Below are 23,266 nucleotides of genomic sequence, written 5' to 3' on the forward strand. Positions count from 1 at the left end.
TGCGTCAAATGTAAATAGATTTAGATTCTGAAAGAGAGATATTAACATTCAATTTCAGAGGACTATATAACCAATATATAATTTAGAATTTGAGATTCAGTTTTCCTCGCCGTTATAATTTACTTATGATAGAATGGGACTTGGTTTTAAGTGCTAAAAACTTTATTATCTATTATTACTGATCTATCTATCTATCTATCTATCTATCTATCTATTTTTGTTCCCCCAGTCAGACGTAAGATCAGAACTCATTATATGGCCAGTACCATGATAAATTTTATTTTATCTGTGAATAACTGTTAGTGTTCTAATGAGTAGTTTTTAAAATTAGTATTATTGTTGTCATCATGATCATGATGATGATGATCAATTACATTAGTAGAAAAATGAAATGATTGACTACATGTGAAAATATGCCTCTGGTAAAGTTACTGAAATTCTTTGTAAAAGGGGTTGGATAAAAGATTGAAAACCATATTTTTTTTAAAGATCATTATACACCTATACCTGAAGGCTGTGACCTTTCCTTTACAGAGACAATAGTAACTATCCTTTGATGGGCCCTAATCTTGTTCTTTGCTCTGTATTAACTTCCTGGTCTATTTATAACATTCCTTGAACACGGTACAGAAATTGCATCCACAAATAAACTCACTTTTGAAAAACAAGAAGAATTCTATAACTCTTTTAGATGATACAATGGTAAGTAAAACTTCAGTAACAAGTAGGAATTCTACAGTTTTTGAAACGGCGACAATTTCCAGTATTCAAGCACAAATGAACCTCAAGCAGCAGTTAGGTCAGTGTATATGTGTATTGTAAGTTGTCATGCTGGCACACCTGTGTATTGATAGAGCTTACCTAAACGAGTCGAGATTAGGCATTTATTCTGACATTTATTTTATTTGTAGGTTAGGTTTCTTCCAGATATTGAGGTCTCTGCAGTTAGGTCAGTGTATATGTGTATCTTAAGTTGTCATGTTGACACACCTGTGTATTGAAAGTGCTTACCTACATGAGTCGAGATTATTCTGACATTTACTTTATTTTCAAGGTTAGGTTTCTTCCAGACATTGAGGTCTCTGCAGAGATCTGGTATAAAACTCACCTGGCATGTGGATATCAGTTTCATTGGACGTATATTATACATAAATGAGGGAAGGTGGGTGGGTGGAAGCAGATAATTACTAAGTCAATCATCCAAATGATGCTCTCTCTCTCTCTCTCGTTTAAAACTTCGTTTTCCTAAGGCTATGATCATTGCGTTATCATTCCATAGAAGGTTCCATTCTCATTTTTATTTTCCAAGTTTACAATACACAGGTATGCCAAGATGTATGATCGCATGATCTTTTTCACATAAGGTCGATTAGAATGATCTTCTTTGTTTCTCAAGGATAAAAAAAAAAGTTATACTGACCGTGATTGAAAAGATGAATTTAACAACCTAATTTAATTATATTGTTGACAATTCACAGCAAACCACCGATCTCCCTCTCTCTCTCTCTGATATAATCTGATGACGGAACAATAAAAGTCGCCATACAAAACTAAGTTAAGTTATATCCCTCCAACCTCAAAATATCCCAAAAATGTAGCTTATTGGATTAAGTAATCATGAGAGTGGTCACTACCTACCCAACCGGGATTGGGAGGGCGATAATTTACCTCCATTATAGCTTCAAATTCATCTGTGAATAAATCTTGATGCTATAACATGTATTTATTATTATTATTATTATTATTAACCAAAGTAGTTACTGCCTTGGCCTCCCGAGCCATACCAATGATCTATAAAAACGGTACTGGTTGCTGCCTCGCTAATCGCTCAGCATTAGGAGGTTAGTGTTAGGACTGGTCGGCCTGGTGTCAGGATAATGTGACTGGGTGGGACATGATGCGACATGTATGTGACACGATGACCCAGTGCTAGACATCACTATAAACTGCCACGCTGCAGACATCGTAGCGATATGACTAAAAATTGATAAAGCTACGTTAAAAATCCAAATCACACTCACGCCTTGGCCTCCCATGATGCTTTGCACACGAGGCTAGGCAAGCACCACTGAATGGACGATTGCTGTGGAGAAATTCAAAATGGCAGAGGTACTTCAAAATGATGAATTGGCAATAAAGAAATCGCATTCAATCAGTTATTTGCAGATAAGTAGACGCCAGTTTTGTTTGTATTAGTCACAACTGTGTCAGTTTAAGAGGTAATGAGTGTTAAGTTAAAGTTTCACAATGCATTACTGACATTTCCAACCATCATGTATGAGTAGGGTGGTGGTGGTGGCGCAAAGGCGAGATATTGGGCTTTCGTACTGTTGCGCTTTAATTGTGTCAGAGATGCTGTTTTTCAACATAGTTGGTTCGATTGTGCTTAAACTCTTAGTTCAACATTTTCGAATTTATCGATCTGTCAAGCAGTTTAGAAGGCATTAGTGGAAGCTATGTACAGTCTTAGAGTTTTTATCTTTATTGTTAAGAAAAAAAAACTTTTCCTAGTTACGATATGATAGCCACGACTGGAAATCTGGATAAGTCAAGTATTAATATTGGTACTACTTCAATACATGATCAGAGAATAGATTTATATCTTAAGGTGAGATTAGTAATTTGTATTAGCATCTGTCTTGTTTTGTAGGTTTGGCTTCTTTCAGATAATATAAGATGTCTTGCAAATATTTTATGCATGCAGATCACCAGATTTTCATACAATAATGTGAATGGGACTATCTTCTGCATAGACTAGGGTGATTAGTAGCAGAAGGTGGCTATCTTAAGCAATCTTTCAATAACTCTCCCTTTCCCTCCCTCCCTCGTTTGACAAAACTTAATTCTTCTATGGCTATGAACTTTGCGTTATCGTTCCGTAGAAGGTTCCACTTTCATTTTATTTTTTCAAGTTTTGAATTCACAGGTATGCCAGGATTTTATGAACACAAGATGGAGTACAATGATCTTAGTTTCTTAGATGATAATACAAGTTAATCTCACCATGATTGAAAAGATGAACACGAATTTAAACAACCCAATCTGATTATTTTGTTGACTATTCACAGCAGAACCACCTATCTGTCTGTCTGTCTGTACGCCTCTCTGTCTCTCTGTTTCTCTCTCGCTAAAATAATCTGATAGCCGAACATTGAAAGTCACCATATCGAAATAAGTTACGTTATATCCCCTAAAACCTCAAAATATCCCCAAAATTTAAGTTATCGATCAAGCAATCAGGAGAGTGGTCAGTACCCAACCGGGGTGGGGAGGGGGATAATTTAGCAGTCCGATATGATACAGCAACCGCCATTATAACTGCAAATTCATCTGTGAATAAATATAGATGATATAATGCGTATTTATTATTAGTATTATTATTATTAACTATTATTAACTAAAGTGGTATTTTGCCTTGGCCTTTCATGATGTTTTGAACACGAGGCTAGGCAAGCAGCACTGAATGAACGATACCGGTGGAGAAATGCAAGATAGCAGAGATAATAAAAAAAAGTTGAATTGGCAATAAAGAAATCGCTTTAAATCAGTGATTTGCAGACAAGTAGCCACCAGTTTTCTTTGTATTAGTCACAACTGTGTCAGTTAAAGAGGCACTAAATGTTAACTTAAAGTTTCACTATGCAGTACTGAAATTTTCAAAATGTATGAGTGGGGTGGTGGTGGCTATAGGTGAGATATTGTGTTTAACTGTGAGTTCAGCATTTTCGAATATACCGATCTGTCAAGCATTTAAGAAGGCATTAGTGGAACATATGTACAGTTTTAGCGCTTCTATCTTTATTGTTTAGAAAAATAAACTTTTGCGACTTACGATACGATAGCCATGACTGGAAATCTGGATAGGTCACGTATTAGCATTGGTACTACATGAATACATGATATATCTTAAATTTAGATAAGTGATTTATTTTGACATCTATTTAGTTTTGTAAGTAGGGAGTCTTTAATATATTCAAATATATTTTGCACATAATTTATGCATACAAATCACTAAATTTTCACACTTGAATCTGAACGGGACTATCCTCTGCATACACCATGGTGGGTAGTAGCAGAAGGTATCTATCTTAAGCAATCTTTCAATAACTTTCCCTCTTCCTCTCTCCATCCCCCTCCCCCTCTGGCTCTCTCTGTCTCTGTATGTCTGTCTCTGTCTCTCTCTCTCTCTCTGAAAGAAATTCATTCGCATAAATATATTGCCTTGTCATTCTATATGGATTTTCCACTTTCATCTGGATTTAGCATATTCAAATTTGCAGGTAAGACAAAAAATTTGATTGTATGACCTTTTTCATCATTAAATGGAGTTTAATGGTCCGCATAATTTATCAGAAGATGATACAGATTATACTGGTGATGATTTAAAAGGGGAATATGAATAGTCAGATTCAGTATCAATGTTATGTGAATTTCAGTCTTCTTACCGTTGTTAATATGTATTAGCATAATTAGAGTTTGTGTGCGAAAAGATAATTATTATCCTCTGACATTTGTTTAGAGGAATTGTATTATCCAGGATGATTCAAAGGGTGTAGCATCCTATAAGATTGAGATTAAATGTATGTTCCGGTCTAGTAAAGGTCAATATTATTTTTATGAAATATGTACAGCCATTATTCCGCGGGGAAATCTTTAGAATAGTTTAACGACCAATTTTGCTCATTGTGCGGGAAAAAAAAACCAACAAACAACTACACCATGTGATCGGGTCCTGCTGGATATAAAGTGTGCGCCTATGTACTTGTTATCATTCTGCAAACTTAAACTTATCTGATTTACTTCCATGTCTATACAATGCATTTCTGGAAAATCCACACTTAACACCGTACGATTGAATAGGTTACGAAATATTCTAAAATTACAGATATACCTGTTTTTATTATATGCTCATTTATTTCTCCGTTAACTTTACATTGTCAGAATCGTCCAGTATTTTACGATATTGCACACCTTAATATTGCATTCACGTGCATAAAGGAACTACCTTCTATTGTAAACAGACGATGGACGCAGACGCTTGCACTTTTGATCTGTAAACAAATCATGTATACTCGCGTAGTAGGCGGTTTACGTTTTGGTTGATTAAATTTGTTTCTGAATGAAGTAAAGCAGATGTTTCGTGGATTGCCACATATCAGCTACTTTGCAATATTACGCGCTAACTTTTTTGATACAATGTTTCGGATTTAGACTAGCTATACAGTATACGCCAGAACGTGTCCTTACAAATAACATACAAGTGACAAAGCATCCACTGTCTTCTTTAGGTGGCAATAAAATATACTTACAGTTTTACATCCTGAATTTCCTCAAAATGTGCTTTCTTAATTCTGCAAATCCGAATTACATGAGCCATGTCATAGGCTCGCAATCTTGATTACACATTTCAAACATAAGTGCAATTACACCCTCCTTACTGCACTCAAAATGAAATAAGCAGTCCGATGTATTTCATGTGGAATTGTCACATATAAATCCAGTCCATAATCACGAAATTTCGTAGAATCGACAAAAATACCAAAATCTATTCATTTCAGATCAAATGGAAAAGTTGTTGCAATGCGCATTTATTCACTATATGACTCAAAATTTCAATTTTAACTAGATATGCCATTTTCTTTCGAAAGATATGTCGAGCGCGCGACTAAGTTCAAATTTATCTGGGCGGAGTTATGTGTGCAGTAATAATGATGTTGTGTAATGATGAATCTGCGCTTGTGTATTTAGCTTGGAATAAGGTATACATTCAGTTACTTTGTTTCTTGTAGTGTATTTTGCTAATATAATTAAGCATTAGGTAGAATAAGAAAATGAGCATATAATAAAAACGTTTCTGCATTTGTATAGGAAAATATGAACTAGTTTTGTCGGATGGATATACTGCAATCCCAAGGTCGTACAGTATTTACATCCTAAAAACTCGTTCATATTTTCCGATACAAATGCAGTAACCTATAATTATTATATGCTCATTTTTGTCTCCGTTAACTTTACATTGTCAGAATCGTGCAATATTTTACGATATTGCACACCGCCATATTGCTCTCACGTGCACGACACATGTGCCTAAGAGTGTATTAGGAATTACTTTTCAAACAAATAATGTACACTCATGCAGTTGACGTTTTACGTTTTCGTTGATTAAATTTGTTTCTGAATGAACTAAAGTAGATGTTTCGTGGATTGCCACATATCGGCTGCTTTGCAATATTACGCGTTCACGTTTCTGATACAATGTTTCGGATTTAGACTAGGGATAGACGCCAGACAGGTCATAACATTGCCGGATACCTACGAATAACACGTAAGTGACAACGCACAAACGTGTCTTCTTTAGATGGTAATAAGAATGGCAAAAAATATACTTACAGTTTTACATCCTGAATTTCCTCAAAATGTACTTTCCTAGGTCTGCAAATCCGAATTACACGAGCCATGTCATGGGTTCTAAGCTTGATTAGACATTTCGAAATTGTACTTTAATTTCCACTACATTCCAAGTGCAATTACATCGTCCTTACTGCACTCAAATTGAAATGAACAGTATATCCATAGCGTATTTTTGACGATTACAATTGAAAGATTTCATATTTTCCCCACATTATCATTCCAAACATTCAATGACAACAGAAACACTTGCAGATGTCAACACGCCGCTCTCTTGCTGCTGAAATCAGATGTACTTCATGTAGAATTGACACAGATAAATCCAGTCCATGGTCACGAAATTTAGTAAAATCGACAAAAATACCGAAATGTATTCATTCCAGACCAAATGGAAAAGTTGTTGCAATGCGCATTCATTGACAACATGATTCTTAATTTCTTTCGAAAGTGCTGTCCAGCGCACGACTAAATTCAAATTTATCTGGGCTGAGCTATGTGCGCATTAATAATGTTGTTGTTGTGTACTGATGAATCTGTTGTTTATGTATTTAGTTTGGAATACAGCATTAATTCAGTTACTTTGTCTCTTGTAGTGTTTTTTTTTGTTTTTTGTTTATATAATTAAGCCTTAGGTAGAATAAGAAAATGAGCATATAATAAAAGGTTGCTGCATTTGTATGGGAGTATCTGAACTCGTTTTGTCCCAAGGTCACGCAGTATATCAATCCGAAAAACTCGTCCACATTTTCCCATACAAATCTATAAATCTCGATAATTACCAAAGTACTAGCACTTCGGTATTTTCCATTAGTAAATAAGGTACGAAATTCCCCAGTAATGTTATTTAATGATAATATCAGGATGCTTTCAGTTTTGAAGACAAAATAATTCCAAAAAATTATTTATATTTTCTGTACGGAAGAAACTGAACATGTCACAAATTAATATTTAATTTATCACATATGCCAAAGTGCTGCTGTATGAGATTTTCTGAAAGATATTCTGGTCAATAGTTAGGACTAATATCATTTCTTAGTTATTTTGTAATGCATGTTAATGTGTTAAGCACATGCATTATTATGTATGACTGTGAATTATCCAAAGATTTTCAGGAGAGCATTTTTCTGCACATAAAGTATCGTGAACACTTTACAATATGGCGCCTGTTCTTTGAAACTGGCTAATTACCCGGTATGAACATTATCTTTCAAACACCTACTATAAACCTATAAACAAAAAAAAGCACATACATTAGGTTTGTTGCATTATATTTTTAATTGTTTTACCGATTCAATGTATCCAATAGATTATTGTAAACTGTGCATGTTTTGTTCATTTTAATATGGAATCAATGGCGCTCTCTATTATTTTTTTTTACTTATTTCTAAAAGTTAAAATCCGTTAAGTTTGAACATCAGCTGGCACGGAGTACAGAGAATGGTTAAGGAGCCATTGTTGCTTTGAAATTTTAGTTTGGATATGAAGCCGTTGTTTTCATATATTCACAGTGTTTTTTCGGCAGAAAGTTATGAAATTGCACTGTAGTCAGACATGCTATAGTGGCTTATAGTCAACAATGCTTTAGTGGCATACAATCAAACATGCTTTAGTGGCAAACAGTCAAACATGCTATAGTGGCAAATAGTCAAACATGCTTTAGTGGTCAGTAGTCAAACATGCTATAATGGTCTCAAGTCAAACATACTATAACGGCCTGCTTAATGTACGCGGCATAATTCAAGCCTTGCCAGGAATTAATTCATCCCTTCATGCTTTATACATTTCAAACCATACCTTCCTTCCTACTTTTGCAGTTTGGAAAAATGAGGTAAACGGTGAATGCCTTGTGAAATGATATTGTTAGGAGACGGAGCAGTCTAATGCACATAATTTGTCCATGTCATGGCACTGCACATCTTCTTGTACATTAGACTGCACTCTCTACCCAAGCGGAACACACTGGAATGACACTGAATGTCAAGCACTTCGTTTGACATTTTTTTTTCTTCTGCCTCTAACGATGACTTGCTAGCTTCCTTGATTTATCTTGTTTGCTCAACCATTTGTTAAATTAATAAAAGTTTTTAAAATGCGGAAACATTCTAAACTTTTGTTTTGAGTAAATTGCTATTAATATCTTGCCGGTAATGTTGCAAACGTACAACTTCATACAAAAGGGAACACGCGCTATTTGTGTTGATGAAAGTGTTTAGAATGGGAAAATATGAACTTCTTTTTACAAATTCTCTGTAGCTGTAGACTGATACATATTGTAAGGGACGGAACATCTTTCAAATGTACTAAATATGAATGTACAGGTGAATAAAAACAGGAGACAGTGATATACAAAACTGAATGTACTGTATACAAGTTTCATTTCATATGAGCTAGTAATTAAAAAGCACAAACCAGTGCGTTTATATTCTTTGCTGATGCATTAATACACTTTTCTTCATATGATTGTATTTATTCTAATTTTCAGTTCGATGTCTCTACTCGATGCTCGCTTTTTAAACAAGATATTTTATTAATTTGCACACTATGCACGCTTGTATTGACTTGATAATCTCTTTTCCCACTTTAATGCTAAGTTACAAGATTGTAAGTTAACCACGTGATGCATCCAAGTTCCCTTTAGGGTATTCGGCAATACCACGATATTTCAAATAAAGTAACGAATGCCATAGGAAGTTTTAAAATAAATAACAGATATGCACAAATAAATAATTAAAACTGACGAAATCTCATTTATATTATTGAAATGTACTCAATCTTCAGATCATGATGTGTTCGTACAACTGTCATAAGCTCTTTAAATTTCCGTTTTGCTAAAAAGTGAATAAGAAATCATACACGAACAAAAAGTTCTTCAAAACTCACACTTTAGCCTGCTTTGATCTTTAAGAAACTAATATTTAGGTACCTTTATAATCTTTGATTACAAGGTTATAATTTTGCAAATTGCGGTGATGCATTTGGACCTGTCTCTTATGATGACACCTGTTCGTATCATCTACTTATTCCTTACTTTTATTCCCTTGTACACACACACACACCACCCACCCACCCACCCCACACACACACTCTTTCTCTCCAGCCTAATATTTGTATCGTGCAATGCGACATAGGCCATTAACGCATTAGGACTGGAAAGCAGACAACGGTAAAGCTTATGGTGAGAGATTTAATGAAAGTGACTCAAAGTAACAGTCCGTTTAATAAGATATATGTTCAAAACGCAAAAGGAAAGTGGAAACAAGTAAAATCAGGAGAACGATAAGGACGAACAGAAGGGGGTGGTTGTATTGCCCCACACTACAATGTCGAATTCGCATAACCGATATACCATTCCAATCCATGTTAAATTCCAATAGCTATTTCATGCCCCTATACTTTATACCACTTCCGAGTTACACTTAGTTTTGGTCACTAGTAAATAAACTAATTGTATCTGAAATGACTGCTTATATGTGCGGGAGAAAAATACTTCAAATAAGACAACTTTGACTATCTGTGAAATACGGAAACAAAGTTTCACAGTATCGGATTTACTATTTTCTGGAGGTTCAAGTATGAAATATAAATCTTAAACAAACTGATAAACGTTACAATAGTTATACAGAGCTAGCAATTTTCTATGAGGTGCACATTTGGAGTAAAGCCTAGTTGTGTCTCCTCAAACTCAAAGCAGAATTTGTCATTCTGACGTTCAGCTCGCCAAAGGAAAGTAAAGCGTCTCTCACAGCCTCTCCTTTCCAGGTGCAGTGATCGCCGAGGGACCATTGTCTGGCTCTGCTGGGCAGGAGGTTACTTGCATATGGCCTCTCCTTCACTATTGTGTCCACAGCAGCACCTTTATGGGGTGTGTACTGTTTTCACAGAGCCTGTTGTGTGGCGCGACCGAGTGCCCGGCGGTATAACTGAGTGGGCAGACTAAGTTCCTTAGCCTAGGTAGGCATCCAGTCTAAAAGAAGGAAAATTCTGACTCCAAACCCGGGCAAATGGAGCTCGTTAGCCTTGTCAGGCAGTTCGTCTTGGAGAAGGAAACTCTGATTTCAAAACCCCGCTGCCTTGTGGATATCTTCGGGAGTAGGAAATGATACGGGAGTAAACCCAGACAGATAATCAGGAGTGGAACCCCTAAGGCGGCTGAGTGTCAACTACGACCTTCTCCCGGCAGCTCGTGCATCCGAACTGGTTCCAAATGACATGCTCAGCATTCCTTTGGACCCCACCAGCAAGGATGAAAGAGAGATCCTGACGACTGGACAGCCCAGGATATCCATACTCCACGCCCAGGCTTGCGCCCTTGTGAGGAAACAACGCGAAAGCTGGCAGTCTACGGGTTATAAGTCCCACCCGATTGGCGTAGGGAAGGGGCGCCACGGGTCAGCTTCGACGGTGGAAGGGATCGACGCATGCCACTGGCCAACTACCGCCGGCCTCACGCCGGACAGCCCCGGTCAGTAAGGTGTGGGCCCGCCAACGTCTGCCTGCTCCAGTGGGTGCCTGGAGCTCAGTGTATTGCTCAGCATGACAAGCAGACTGAACCTCCGCACCAGAAATAAAGAACAAGAAACCAACAAAGAAGAGTGCAGCTCTTCGATTCGCAATATGGAAAGTGCGCACCATGTGCACAGGCATCTCTGACGACCTCAGGGAGGTGGACAACGGCAGGAAGACGACCATCATCAACAGAGAGCTCACCAGACTAAATGTCAGCATAGCTGTTCTCCAGAAAATCAGGCTCACCTCCAGCGGCTCCCTCAGAGTGGAAAATTACACCTTCTTCTGGAAGGGTCGAGCACCTGTGGTGCTCCGCAAGCAAGGAGTTGGATTAGTAATCAAAACACCCTCCTGGTCTCAGTTGTGCCTCCCTCTGGGGGTACGGAGTGCCTTTTATCCATCCACCTTGCCAGTGCTACAGGTCCTGTCAACATCCTCAGTGTCTCCTGTCAACATCCCCCAACATCACGTCTTCAGAAGACCAAAGGGATCAGTTCAATGGACAGCTGGACGAACAGATCAAAGGATGCCCTAAAGATGAGCCACTATTCCTCCTCAATGACTTTAATGCCAGAGTGGGTGCAGACCACGAGTCATGGTCTACCTGCCTCGGACATCATGGTACTGGAAAGACCAACAAAAACGGTAAGTAACTGCTGAAGCTGTGCACCTACCATGACCTGCGTGTTACAAACACCTTCTTCAAGTGTAAGCTACAATACAAAGTGTCACGACAACACCCCAGTCTCATTGCTTGGCGCTCTGCCCTGAACAGAGTCCTCACCATCAGAAGCTAGCATAGTGCAGCCTGCGACTCCGACCACGCCCTCGTGATCAGCAGGATGTACCTACAGCAACAGACACTACACTGGCAGCAACTGTGTGAAGTAATCCAGCGAAACAAGGCATGTACAGTGGCATCAAGAAGGCCCTAGGCTCTACAGTGAAAGAGGTCGCCTTCCTGAAATCTCTAACTAGAGAGAAAATCACAGATCGTGAGCAAAAGATGGTCAGATGGATGGAGCACTACTCTTAGTTGTACTCTCGAGAAACGTCAGTCACCGATGTGGCCCTTAGCATCATACAGAAAGTGCCCAGCTTAAAGGAGTTCAGCAAAGCCATCGATTCCCTTACAAAGGACAAAGCACCAGGTGGCGACAATATCCCGCCTGAGTCTATCAAACGTGGGAAACCAACATTGCTTCATCCGAATGAGCTATTCTGCCTCTGTAAGGGCGACCTCAATGACTAACATTTACAGAGAGATCTCGCTCCTGAGCATTGTTGGCAAAGTGTACGTCCGCATCCTCCTAAACTGGCTGCAGCTGCTAGCGGACCGTGTGTACCCAGAATCCCAGTGCGGGTTCGGAGCAGGCAGGTCGACAACATACATGATCTTCTCCCTTCGACAACTCTAAGAGAAGAGAACAGAGCAAGGTCAGCCACGCTACATAATGTTCATCCACCTCACCAAGGCCTTCGACCTGGTCAGCAGGAAGGGCCTATTTGAACTTCTCAGGATGATCGGCTGCTCCCCAAAATTTCGCGGCATGATAAACTTTTTCCATGCCAATATGAAGAGAACAGTCTTGTATGCTGGATCCTCCTCAGACTCCTTCCCCATCAACAGTGGCGTGAAGTAGGACTGCGTTCTGGCGCTGACCCTTTTCGGATCTTCTTCTCCCTGCTCCTGTCCTATGCCTTCGACTCGTCCACTGGCGTATATCTGCACACAACGTCCGAGGGGAGGCTGTTTAACCTGGCACGACTGTGCTCGAGGACCAGAGTGAGGTCGGTGCTCATCAGGGAGATGCTTTTTGCTGATGACGCGGCTCTGGTGATCCACACCAAGTATGCCCCTCCACCCCCCACCACCGAGACTGGGAGATCGTTTCTTTGATGTCTGCAGGCAGTTCGGGATCACCATTAGCCTGAAAAAGACAAAAGTCAGCGCGAAAGATGCCACCACTGCCCTCTCCATCAAAATTAACGGTGTCACCATTGAACCAGTCAGCAACATTCCTTACCTGGGATCAACCATCAGCAACACTATCTCGCTCGTTGTGGAACTGAATAGAAGGCTTGGAAAGGCAAATATCATCATGGCCCGACTAACTAAGAGGGTGTGGAAAAACAACACGCTGACAGGGCTCACCAAGATCCAAGTATACCAGTCCTGTGTTCCCAGCACCCTCCTATATGGAAGTGAGACCTGGATCAGCTACATGAGGCAAAAGCGCAGGCTCAATTCCTTCCATATAGGGTGCCTAAAACGCATCCTGAAAATCATCTGGCAAGACCGCGCCCACACAGCGAGATCCTGCAGCGTGCAAGTATCCTCAGCATGTACTCCCTGCTGTGCAAACGCCGCATTCGATGGCTGGGACACGTCCGACGCATATAGGATGCGAGGCTGCCAAAAGACATCCTATATGGACAGCTGGCCACTGGCACCAGAAGAGTCGGACGCCCCTTACTCCGTTTCACGGATGTATGCAAGAGGGACATGAAGGCATGCATCATTTCACTCGACAGCTGGGAAGTGCAGGCCGATGACCGAGGCACCTGGAAACTGACGGTTCGCAAGGGCATAGCATTCGCTGATGTGAGGTGAGGCCAGTTGCCAGCAGAGCAACGTGAGAGAAAGAAGAGTGCGGCAGCAAAACCAGCAACTCAGACTACCCAGTACGTCTGCACTAACTGCAATAGGGACTGTCACTCGCGCATAGGCCTGCACATCCACAGCAGACGATGCCAAATCCCCAGAGACAGACGACACTCCAAGGGCGATACTCGCATGGTCTCCCGAGAAGGAGAGGCCAATGATGATCATGATAATGATGATGATGATGATGATGATGATGACATCAAAATAAAGAAAATTCTATATTCTCAAAATCTCTCATACGAGAAACATTTATTTTTACAGGGAAAATCAAGGGAATACTTACTTTTTTAAATTGTGAGAACCTCTTCAACCAATATGACAATATCTAGCAAAACCTACAGAAAAATTTGAACATTCACACAATTTTTTTTTATTTGATCGTATATGTTTATTTGAATATAATTGTACGTTTATGTTTAAAATAAGCGATTTGTGCCTAGTTTGCTCTTCCTCACAGAACATAACTTAAATCAGTATTATGCAAAACTCAATGTTCTTAGGAATTAGAAATAAAAATAAATTAAATTAAAATGTTGATTTAAATTAAATTTAAATAATTGTGCTTTTAATTTATGCTTAAGAAAATTAAGAAATTATTAAAACAATAAAAAGGTAAACAACACAAGTCATACAAACAAGCAAATAAAAGAGCAGATTCATAGGCTTCCAGATATTGGTTCCATTCCTGTATATCGCAGAATTGATCTGTAGCATCTTAGGAATAATTGTGACAAGTTTCATATTCCTGTCTTTTCGGATATCATTGTTTGCTAAGTTGAGAAAATGAAACATACATTTTAAAAATTGGTCATTTGTCTCTGTTGTCTGGTATTTGAGTGCGAAAGCCTGTGTAAAATATATGTGCTAATCAATGAAGTTCCGTAGAAAATGTGTATGTTAATTATTAAGACGGACAGACGGACAGTTGCTTAAGAATTAATTTATTGCTCTATAATCAGGATTAAATAATATAATTACATCCGCGTCAGACAATTATTTTACGAGATTCAAGGTGGGGTACAATTCTGATCAGTCGTGCGAGAACGCTGACGTGATGGCCTCTATAAATGTTGGCTACCTTGTTTTATTCATATTGAGATTTTCATTATACAAAAGACACTATTGACTATTTTATCGTCGTTTGTCGAGAGAGGTTGCAAACGTTGATTAATAAAGTTCAAGTCCCGTTCCTGAAAAAGTATTTTGGAATTTGCGATACATTGGGTGCTATTTGACAGACATTTTAACGACAATAGAAAAACACTGTAACCATTAGGAAACTCATTTTTGTACCTAACTGACTTTCTAGAATAATACTAAGTTATATTTACTCAAATATCCAATCAATCTATACTATTAAATATAAAGATATATATACTTATATTTCTATATTTTCTTTACGTATCAAAAATGTTTGGAAGACATTAATAGATTGATACATACATACATACATACATACATACATACATACATACATACATACATACATGGGATAATTGAATCATTTTTAGTTTCTAGAGTTTTACAGAATTGAAATGAAAAAATATTGAATGTCATATATCATTTGTTTTACCAAATGTTTTACCAAATTTACTTTACCGCCAAGGGTAGTTTTGAAATATTCAAAAAATATTCATAAAATATTTTATATTTCAAACCATCTTCCTCGCAGCATTGAAAGCCAGGTGAAGAAAATATCAGAGTAATTCATGCAAAGAAATATCATGGTAATCCATGCAAAGAAATATCATGGCAATCCATGCAAAGAAATATCAGAGTAAGCCACTCAAAGAAATATTAGAGAAATTCATGCAAACAAATATTAGAGTAATCCATGCAAAGAAATATCAGAGTAATCCATGCAAGGAAATATTAGAGTAATCCATTTCCTAACAGGCTCTTGCATCTGATGACATTCACTTTTTATAGAAGATAAATGTTATAAACCTATCGCAGTTAATCTATGACACAAATTGTACGGACCGGAATTGTGAGGTTCTAAGGATTGGCCTTGTTTAAACAGTTTGTATTTATCAAATAGCTTAGTGCCGCTGCATATCTAGAAGTTAGATTTGCAATTTTCTTTGTTTAGGCTTCTGTAAAATCTAATAAGCTTCTGGTGGCTGCTATCGACTTTGGAACTACTTTTTCAAGTTGGGCATGCTCCTTCAGACATGAATACGAGAAGGAACCAACAAAAATATTTGTCAACGAATGGAACAGTGGAGTAGGTATCTCTCCGAAGGCACCCACGACAGCTTTAATAACACCAGATGGCGAAACATTGCATGCTTTTGGCTATGATGCTGAAGACAAATATGCCACCTTGGCTGAGAACAATGCGCACAAAGACTGGTACTATTTTAGAAGATTCAAGATGTCCCTTTTCAATGACAGGGTAAGTTGGCGTTCTTAAAAAGGAGCACCTGACATTTGAATGTAAGGACAATGGTTGTAATAACATTAAAGATATCAAATACAGTCAGATGTAGAAAATATTGATGAAACAAATGAATGTTCATTTTTCACAGCTAAGTAAGTTTTTTTGTCTGCAATATTTTCTTCAAATACGAGTGAATGAATGTGTAAACGAGTATATATATATATATATATATATATATATATATATATATATATATATATATATATATATATGTGTGTGTGTGTGTGTGTGTGTGTGTGTGTGTGTGTGTTTTATTACGAGTCAGCGGAAAGAGTGAAATTTGATATGGTGTCCTGATACATGGAGGCCGTCAAGCCTTGACGTATTCTTAAGCTATATGAAATGAATTTTCCCTCCGACTAATAACAAAACAACAATGCGATTTTGTATATATTGCGTACTCCCTATCGCTTACTGTTTCGAAATGTATTTAGCTTTACTGTAGGGATGATATTCAAAACGAACTGTGATTTATTGAATTTGGATTCATTGCCTCTGACAATATCGATGAACCGGCGTTAAATAAGAGACCTAGGTATTTGCACTCTTCGTGTGATACGGAAATAAGGATTGTATTGAACACCAGTTCAAGCATGTAAGATCAAATGTGTATACAATAAAATATTAATTAAATAAAATATTAATTAATTAAAATAAAATGTATCAATAAATAAAGCTCAGAAGAACTACAGGTAGACGGTATCTGGATGGGGATTTGGATGAATTGCGATACTGTATTGATATTGTATACATCTTGTCTTGAAGATGAAGCATAATATCACTTAAAACAGGCAATTCGACCACGTTCACCATATATCAGAAACACGAGTATTTTACTTTAATTTTCTTTTAAGAATCTCAGCCGCCAAACAATAATAAAGGATGAATCTGGAAAGGAGATGCCAGCAATGAAGGTGATACTTCTTGTTATTCGATATCTGAAAGATGATCTCCATAAAGTGTTTGCATCTAAAATTACCGGCACATTTTCTTTTCAAGAAGAGACCCAGTGGGTTCTCACCGTGCCCGCTATATGGAACGACAAAGCCAGAAGCTTTATGCGTGAGGCGGCCATACAGGTAAAAGCCCGATTTTCTGTCCTATGCTTACAAAAGATAGATTTATTAATGTTAAAACATCTTGTCCGCTAAAATTTCGTTTCATATGGATATCCCTTTAAATAATTGTCATTCAGCACACTTTGCTATAATAATTAGCTTTTATTCGCAAAGATCAAGCAATGCACGTGAAGAAGTTATGATCTTGGCAATATCATGTATACGTGGCTCATATACTGTGACAGTTATCTGCTAATAACCAAAACAAGTTGCCGAAAAGTATGAAAACAGAGAAAACGCTACGAGTTAAATATGATTATGGGGGATTTGCAACGTTGTGTTATATTAATCCAGTTCACTTTTCGCATAGCACTGATCAGATTGAAGTATTTTTAAAATACTGTAGAACTATCGAAAATAATAGGACAGAAAAAGAATTAATGAAAATAATCATACTCATGCCATACATACAAGGCATACAAGCGAAGGTCAAAGCTCAATTATATAAGAAGCCATCATGGTGTTGTTGTTGTTGTAGTGTTTAGCGCCATTTTTCAGCACAAGATAGGCTATGCATTCGCGGCAGTATAAATGGCAGAGGAAGAACCTTGGAAAACCATGGAAAGAACCACCGATCAACGAGAAACTACATGCAAGCTTTCTCACGTACACACATTGGCCGAGCCCGAGCCTCGAACCCACGCAGACAGAGGTGAGATGGCAGTGATCCGTAACGGTGAGCGCTTTAGACCACTCGGCCACTCGCCCCCCCCCCCCCAATCAGGGTGTAATATAAACAAGAGGGAAAAGAGAGAAAATGCTAGGAGAAAGTGAGAGCATGGGTTATATAGAATTTACAAATCAAGCAAGTATCTAAGTCAAAGTATCAAAGATTTAAATTAAAACATTTTTTTATATACATTTTCACTTAATATGTAAAAGAGAATCAAAGGGTTGAAATGTGAAATCAGCACAGGTAGCTATTCAGTTCTTTACTCAGTTCTAATTCATTTAGAATTTTGTTAACAAATCCGCTTAAATATTTTACTAGTATTGTGTTCTTTTGTTTTCATTAAATGTTATTATTTCAAAATATTCGGTCGTATGAAATACTATTTCTTAATCAAATTAAGTATCACATCCTTGAAGAATTCGCACTCAAAGAGGCAATGGAATTCGTCAACCAACACATTATTTTAACATTTGATGCCTTTTCTCTCTTCATATGGAATTTTATTGCAATGATAAGTTTTTCTAGGTAATTTATGTTTTGACATCTTTAATTGCAAAATAGTCAAGAACATTTTATTAGATACATTTTCAAAATATCCCTCCAACTGGATACCCATTTTATAAATTGTAAAGTCTTGTCCTTTGGAGGATTCTGCAACATATATCCAATCGTTCTTGTGTTAATCACATTGCTCATTTAAACATTTGAAGTATAAGTTTTCTATGTTTTATAAGTTTCAAAGATTCCTTCATCTACGAACACCATTGTTAAATGCATAGTCCCGGGAAGTGGTTGTCGCTGCTGCAGAGGTTTCTATCAAGGGAGATAAATCAGTTTCAGAAAAGGCCTATAATTACAGCATATTAATCCATGCTGTTCGTTAACAGAGGTGGGAGTGGGTGGCATTTTCGTGATCACATCAAACGTACTGATTTGTTTCTAAATTTACAAATTCACTTCTTAACATCAAGCATTGAATGTTCTGTAAGGCTTTAGATACATTAACTTTGAAACAATGAATGCGAGATAGAGCTTAAATTTAAATGAACTGTTACAACGAATATAGAACAGGTTCAATTCTGTGTGAAATATTGCATTAATTGTACTAATAATTAAATAATCATATCAGGCACATACCTATTTGTTTTAATTCTGGATTAACTGACTTTTCATGGATTACAAACGAGTTCTGCACAAGTCTTGATGAAGAACCCGTATAAAAGACAGAGAATAGTGTGGCAATACCGAGTATATTCTCATCAAATCATCATCTAGTTTGATATACACGACATGATGATATATATCCTATTGTACCAAAAAACATTTGAAGATAACAGCAAGTGCATCACACGTAATGTCAAAATGGAATTTGTACTTCTAATAGTCCTATAGTACGAACAGCAAAATGACTTACTGTGCTTATTCATCTCGTTGTCGCAAACATCAATTTATAACAACAATAATAATAATAATAATACAATTAAAATACCACCAATGATACTAAAAATCAACAAAAAATACGTACTGCTCCGTACGGGTAAAAGTATATAATTAAAGTTATATTTCTACTTTTCAACAGGCTGGAATCAGCAACGATCAGCTACTCATTGCCTTGGAGCCAGAAGCGGCATCGCTATACTGTAGACATATTCCTCTCGAGACAAAGTCATCGGACGGTGAAACAGCGATTGTGCCTTTATCTCCCGGAACTCGTTACATCGTTATTGATGCAGGAGGCAATCACACACACACACACACACACACACACTGGTTTATCTGTGGGCATTCGCTTTATTTTTATATGTTTGATTTTAATTAATAACTACTGTTACAATGTTGGCTCGACATTTTGTACAAACTCCTTTAGAAATGCAAAAAGCCTTAAAATCAGTGGTACAACCAGATTTGATCAATTCCTAACCACCAGACAGAACCGTCCAAGACCGTTGTATAAAAAATTTCATCATCCATATTCATAAACGTAACTGTCATCAAACGTTTCGAACTGATTTGCTTGGTACTGCACAATCAGTTCCCAATTCCTTTGTCCAAGTTTAAAACATTCACGCCGTTCTAAATCATCTGCAATAGTATTGCTTAAATAAAATTGCATGTTTCATTTCTTTTCAAAATCATTATTAATTCAAAGTTTTAAACAAAATAAATAAAATATAAGCATAAAAAAGCGATAATTTTCGTCGATTATATTGAAACTTATTTCTATATTTTCTCAGGCTTTAAGTAAAAGTTGGGAGATGGTGTTACAACTCTATGGTCACAAACATAAGTAACAGAAAAGAAGCCAATATTATCATGAAGCGAATCCAGGCTTGTCCTTATAAAGGTCTATGAAAGTCCTAAATTAAAGAAAAGTTCCTTATAAATTTCAATACCGGCAATGTACTGGTCCTCCAAGAACCGTGACTTTGTCCAGATTGCGTTGTCCAGAATTCCTTTTAATAATTTATAATAGTTCGAGAATAATAGTATAGTCCAAATAATGAACACTTTCTATCTGCAATGAACAGTTCAAACAAATGTTTTTCCTCTCGATTAATATCTAAGTACAACATTAAATACGTTTGCAGACTTACATCAGGACCACAATATGTGTGAATGTCTCCAAATATAGGAATGAATCTAATTGCGGAATTTTCTCCTTCTAATCACCGTATATTGCGACTGTAATTCGCAATAGTTTCCACATGTGCATACACTATTGACTTTGCGTCGAATTAAGCATATTCTTGTGACCTTGTGTACCCAATGGGCAGTTACAGAATTATTCTCGAAACATTGATATCCTATCAGTCACTGAGAAACTACGCCATAGGCGCCATTTAAGTCTTATTATTAAGATTATTATTAATAATTGTCAACACGTACGTAAACATGTATTTATCGATCCTATGCAATATTATACTCTTAACAGATTCAAGTCACGCAGACCAAACTTAACTAAAGATATTTTGTACACATTACAGCCGTGAATAAGAATTATAAAAATTAGATAAACTCATGTATCAGGAGTTCCAAAAAATATAGATATACACAGCAACGGATGTACAGAAACGTTGCAAAAGCCTCTTGTGACCTTAGTAGTATATGGGGTCACCCTAGCGTCAAGTGGACTTACCATGCAAAAACAGTCGATTCACTCTGGCGTCAATGGGAATTTAACATGGGAAATTTTAACATGGATGGAACTGTAGAGCGTCAAGGGGAATTGAACATGGAAATTGAACAGGACCGGTACTTTAACGTCAATGGGACTTTAACGTTAAAATATGGGGTTTGCACTTTGTCGTAAATGGAAATTGAACATGGGAATGTCACCTGGATGTCAATGGGAATTGAACTTTGGGTGACGTCATGAGGTTTATAGGGTCAAAACATTTTATAGGGATTTTAATGTATTTGTAAGGACAAAAGGTAGATAGGGACAAACATACAAATACACATTTAAACACACAGAAAAGACGACAGAAATGTTCTAAAACAAACCTCACAGAGAGAATAATGGCTCAAAAAAGAAAAGTCTATTGTATGGGTTCAAAACATTTATTCAAGTATATACATGGGCTCTCTGGCCTGTGCTTTGGTCTAAGCACTATCCATTTAATACATAAACATTTCTACATCAAACAAACCTATTTACTAGTTATTTAGTTCTTGGCTCTAGTAAACCTGTTTACATTTAATGTTCATTTATAAGAAAAAGCTAACACAAAACAAGTAACATGCAATCAAATAGGACAAAGTTCATGTTTCTCTCTCTCTATTCGTCTCACATGTTGTTAAAAATCTGGTCAGCTAGCACTTGTGTCCCAGCGTAGATATTTCCCATCACTTAATCCGTTTCATTCATAAATCGGCTGTTATATCCATCGTGCTAGGTACACTTATCAGTAAGCAGATCAAGTGCAGTCATCGTCTTCTTCCCATGGAGGTACAATGTATACCATATGAATGGTTACTTTTCCTTCGTTGATGTCAAGTTTTCCTCTCATCGACTGCACGTCTTCAATAGCCCTAAAAAGTTTGGACGAAGTTATTTCTGCAGGTGTGCTAAATCCGAGACATACAGGTGAGTTCCAACTGTCGCGATACATAGATAGGCTCAAACGACCTCGATCTTTGACTTGGCAATGACATTTGAGTTCCTCTAACAGTGAGTCAAGTAGGTCCGTAATGAAACCTGCTACTTCCTCGGCTGAAATGTCAGACGCGAAGTCTCTAAATTTCACCGTGTAGGTGTAAGTTGTCGTTCTAAATTTTCTTGAGGTCACTGTCTGAGTCATTTGGATGCTAAAATACTCCTGTAGGTCTACTGAATCCTTTCCCTTCTTGGACGCACTTTGCTGTGACGGTATGGTAGTGAAAGAGGTCAGTGATGTTTGTTCCTTCTCTTTTTTCATCTGCGTAGAGTGATTCATCTTTCTCGTTGCTTGTCCTCGCAATGAAGTGTCGTTCTTGGAAGTCGTCCCTTTTTATACTGGGTGATATCAGTATGTCCATAAGGTAAAGTTTTGTGGTCTGGAAGTTTCACTAGCTGCACGTAGTTTGTCATGGCGTTAGTACATAAATAACTAAGATGTGTTACTGCATTGGTGATGTGATAGTGAGGCAAAGAATCACACCCGAGTTTCTCGTTGGACTTGAGTCTTACGCTCTATACTTGCTGTTTGAAGGGATTCATTTTTTCTCAATTGGTCTTAGTAGTGACAATGAACTGTTGGTCTTGGACGTTGTCCTTTTTTATATGCTGACCAATATTGATGTGACCGTACGGCAAAGTAAAGTGGTTGGGAAGTCGCACTCGCTTCTGGTACACGATTTGATAGACTTTTTCCAAGGGTCGACTGACGATGTGGTGAGTGGGTAAACGTACAATCTTGTTCGGCTGGTAGGTGGTCACTTTAAAGTTTGCATCCTCTCCAGACTGCAATGCTTCTTTCAATACGCCAAAGTTGACCACACGACTGGTACGATAATTCAGAGTCAATCCTTTCACTTTACACTCTGTGTGCACTTCTCCTTGTGGGTCCCGGTATTCGTAGCCGTAATTTTTAGGACCGCCACTCGCGAAACTTAAAATCTTGTCGTCAGGATGTTCGTCTGTCCAGGCTCCTAAACGGTCTCCTTCGATGTTAGGGTGTTGCTGACCCGGTCGATCGATGTAGATGCAACTGTCCGTGTCAAAGTACAGGACGCGATCCCCTAACAGTTCTAAAGCTTCGTACAATTTTAAGCGAGCATGAGCTGTCACGTAAGCCGCAATGATGACATTTCCAAAAGGGTCGTCTTGTACAAAGTCCAGATCTTCTTCGTAATTGACCAAGATTAAATTCTCTCGAACGACGTCCACGTGTTTCATGTATTTGGTTTTGTCGTGAATCATCTGGAAGTAGCGGGAAGGTTCTGTCAAATATTCCGTCTTGGGTAAACAC

The 23,266-nt window shown here is 37.6% G+C and overlaps 1 protein-coding gene across 1 annotated transcript in view; it reads left to right on the top strand.

Annotated features, from left to right (window-relative positions):
* The first annotated feature begins 620 nt into the window (after window positions 1–620).
* LOC149782199 (heat shock 70 kDa protein 12A-like) overlaps window positions 621–23,266 on the top strand; it is a 50,545-nt gene continuing 27,899 nt past the window's right edge. Inside the window, exons 1-4 of the mRNA XM_089935085.1 lie at window positions 621–702; window positions 15,675–15,980; window positions 16,880–17,104; window positions 19,396–19,629. Of these exons, the coding sequence (XP_089791211.1) occupies window positions 700–702; window positions 15,675–15,980; window positions 16,880–17,104; window positions 19,396–19,629 (768 nt within the window). The 5' untranslated portion in view covers window positions 621–699. The remainder of the gene's footprint in view (window positions 703–15,674; window positions 15,981–16,879; window positions 17,105–19,395; window positions 19,630–23,266) is intronic.

Source organism: Sinohyriopsis cumingii, chromosome 15, assembly GCF_028554795.1.
Source record: "Sinohyriopsis cumingii isolate HCF-2022 chromosome 15, ASM2855479v2, whole genome shotgun sequence".
In the NCBI taxonomy this organism is placed as follows: Eukaryota; Metazoa; Mollusca; class Bivalvia; order Unionida; family Unionidae; genus Sinohyriopsis; species Sinohyriopsis cumingii.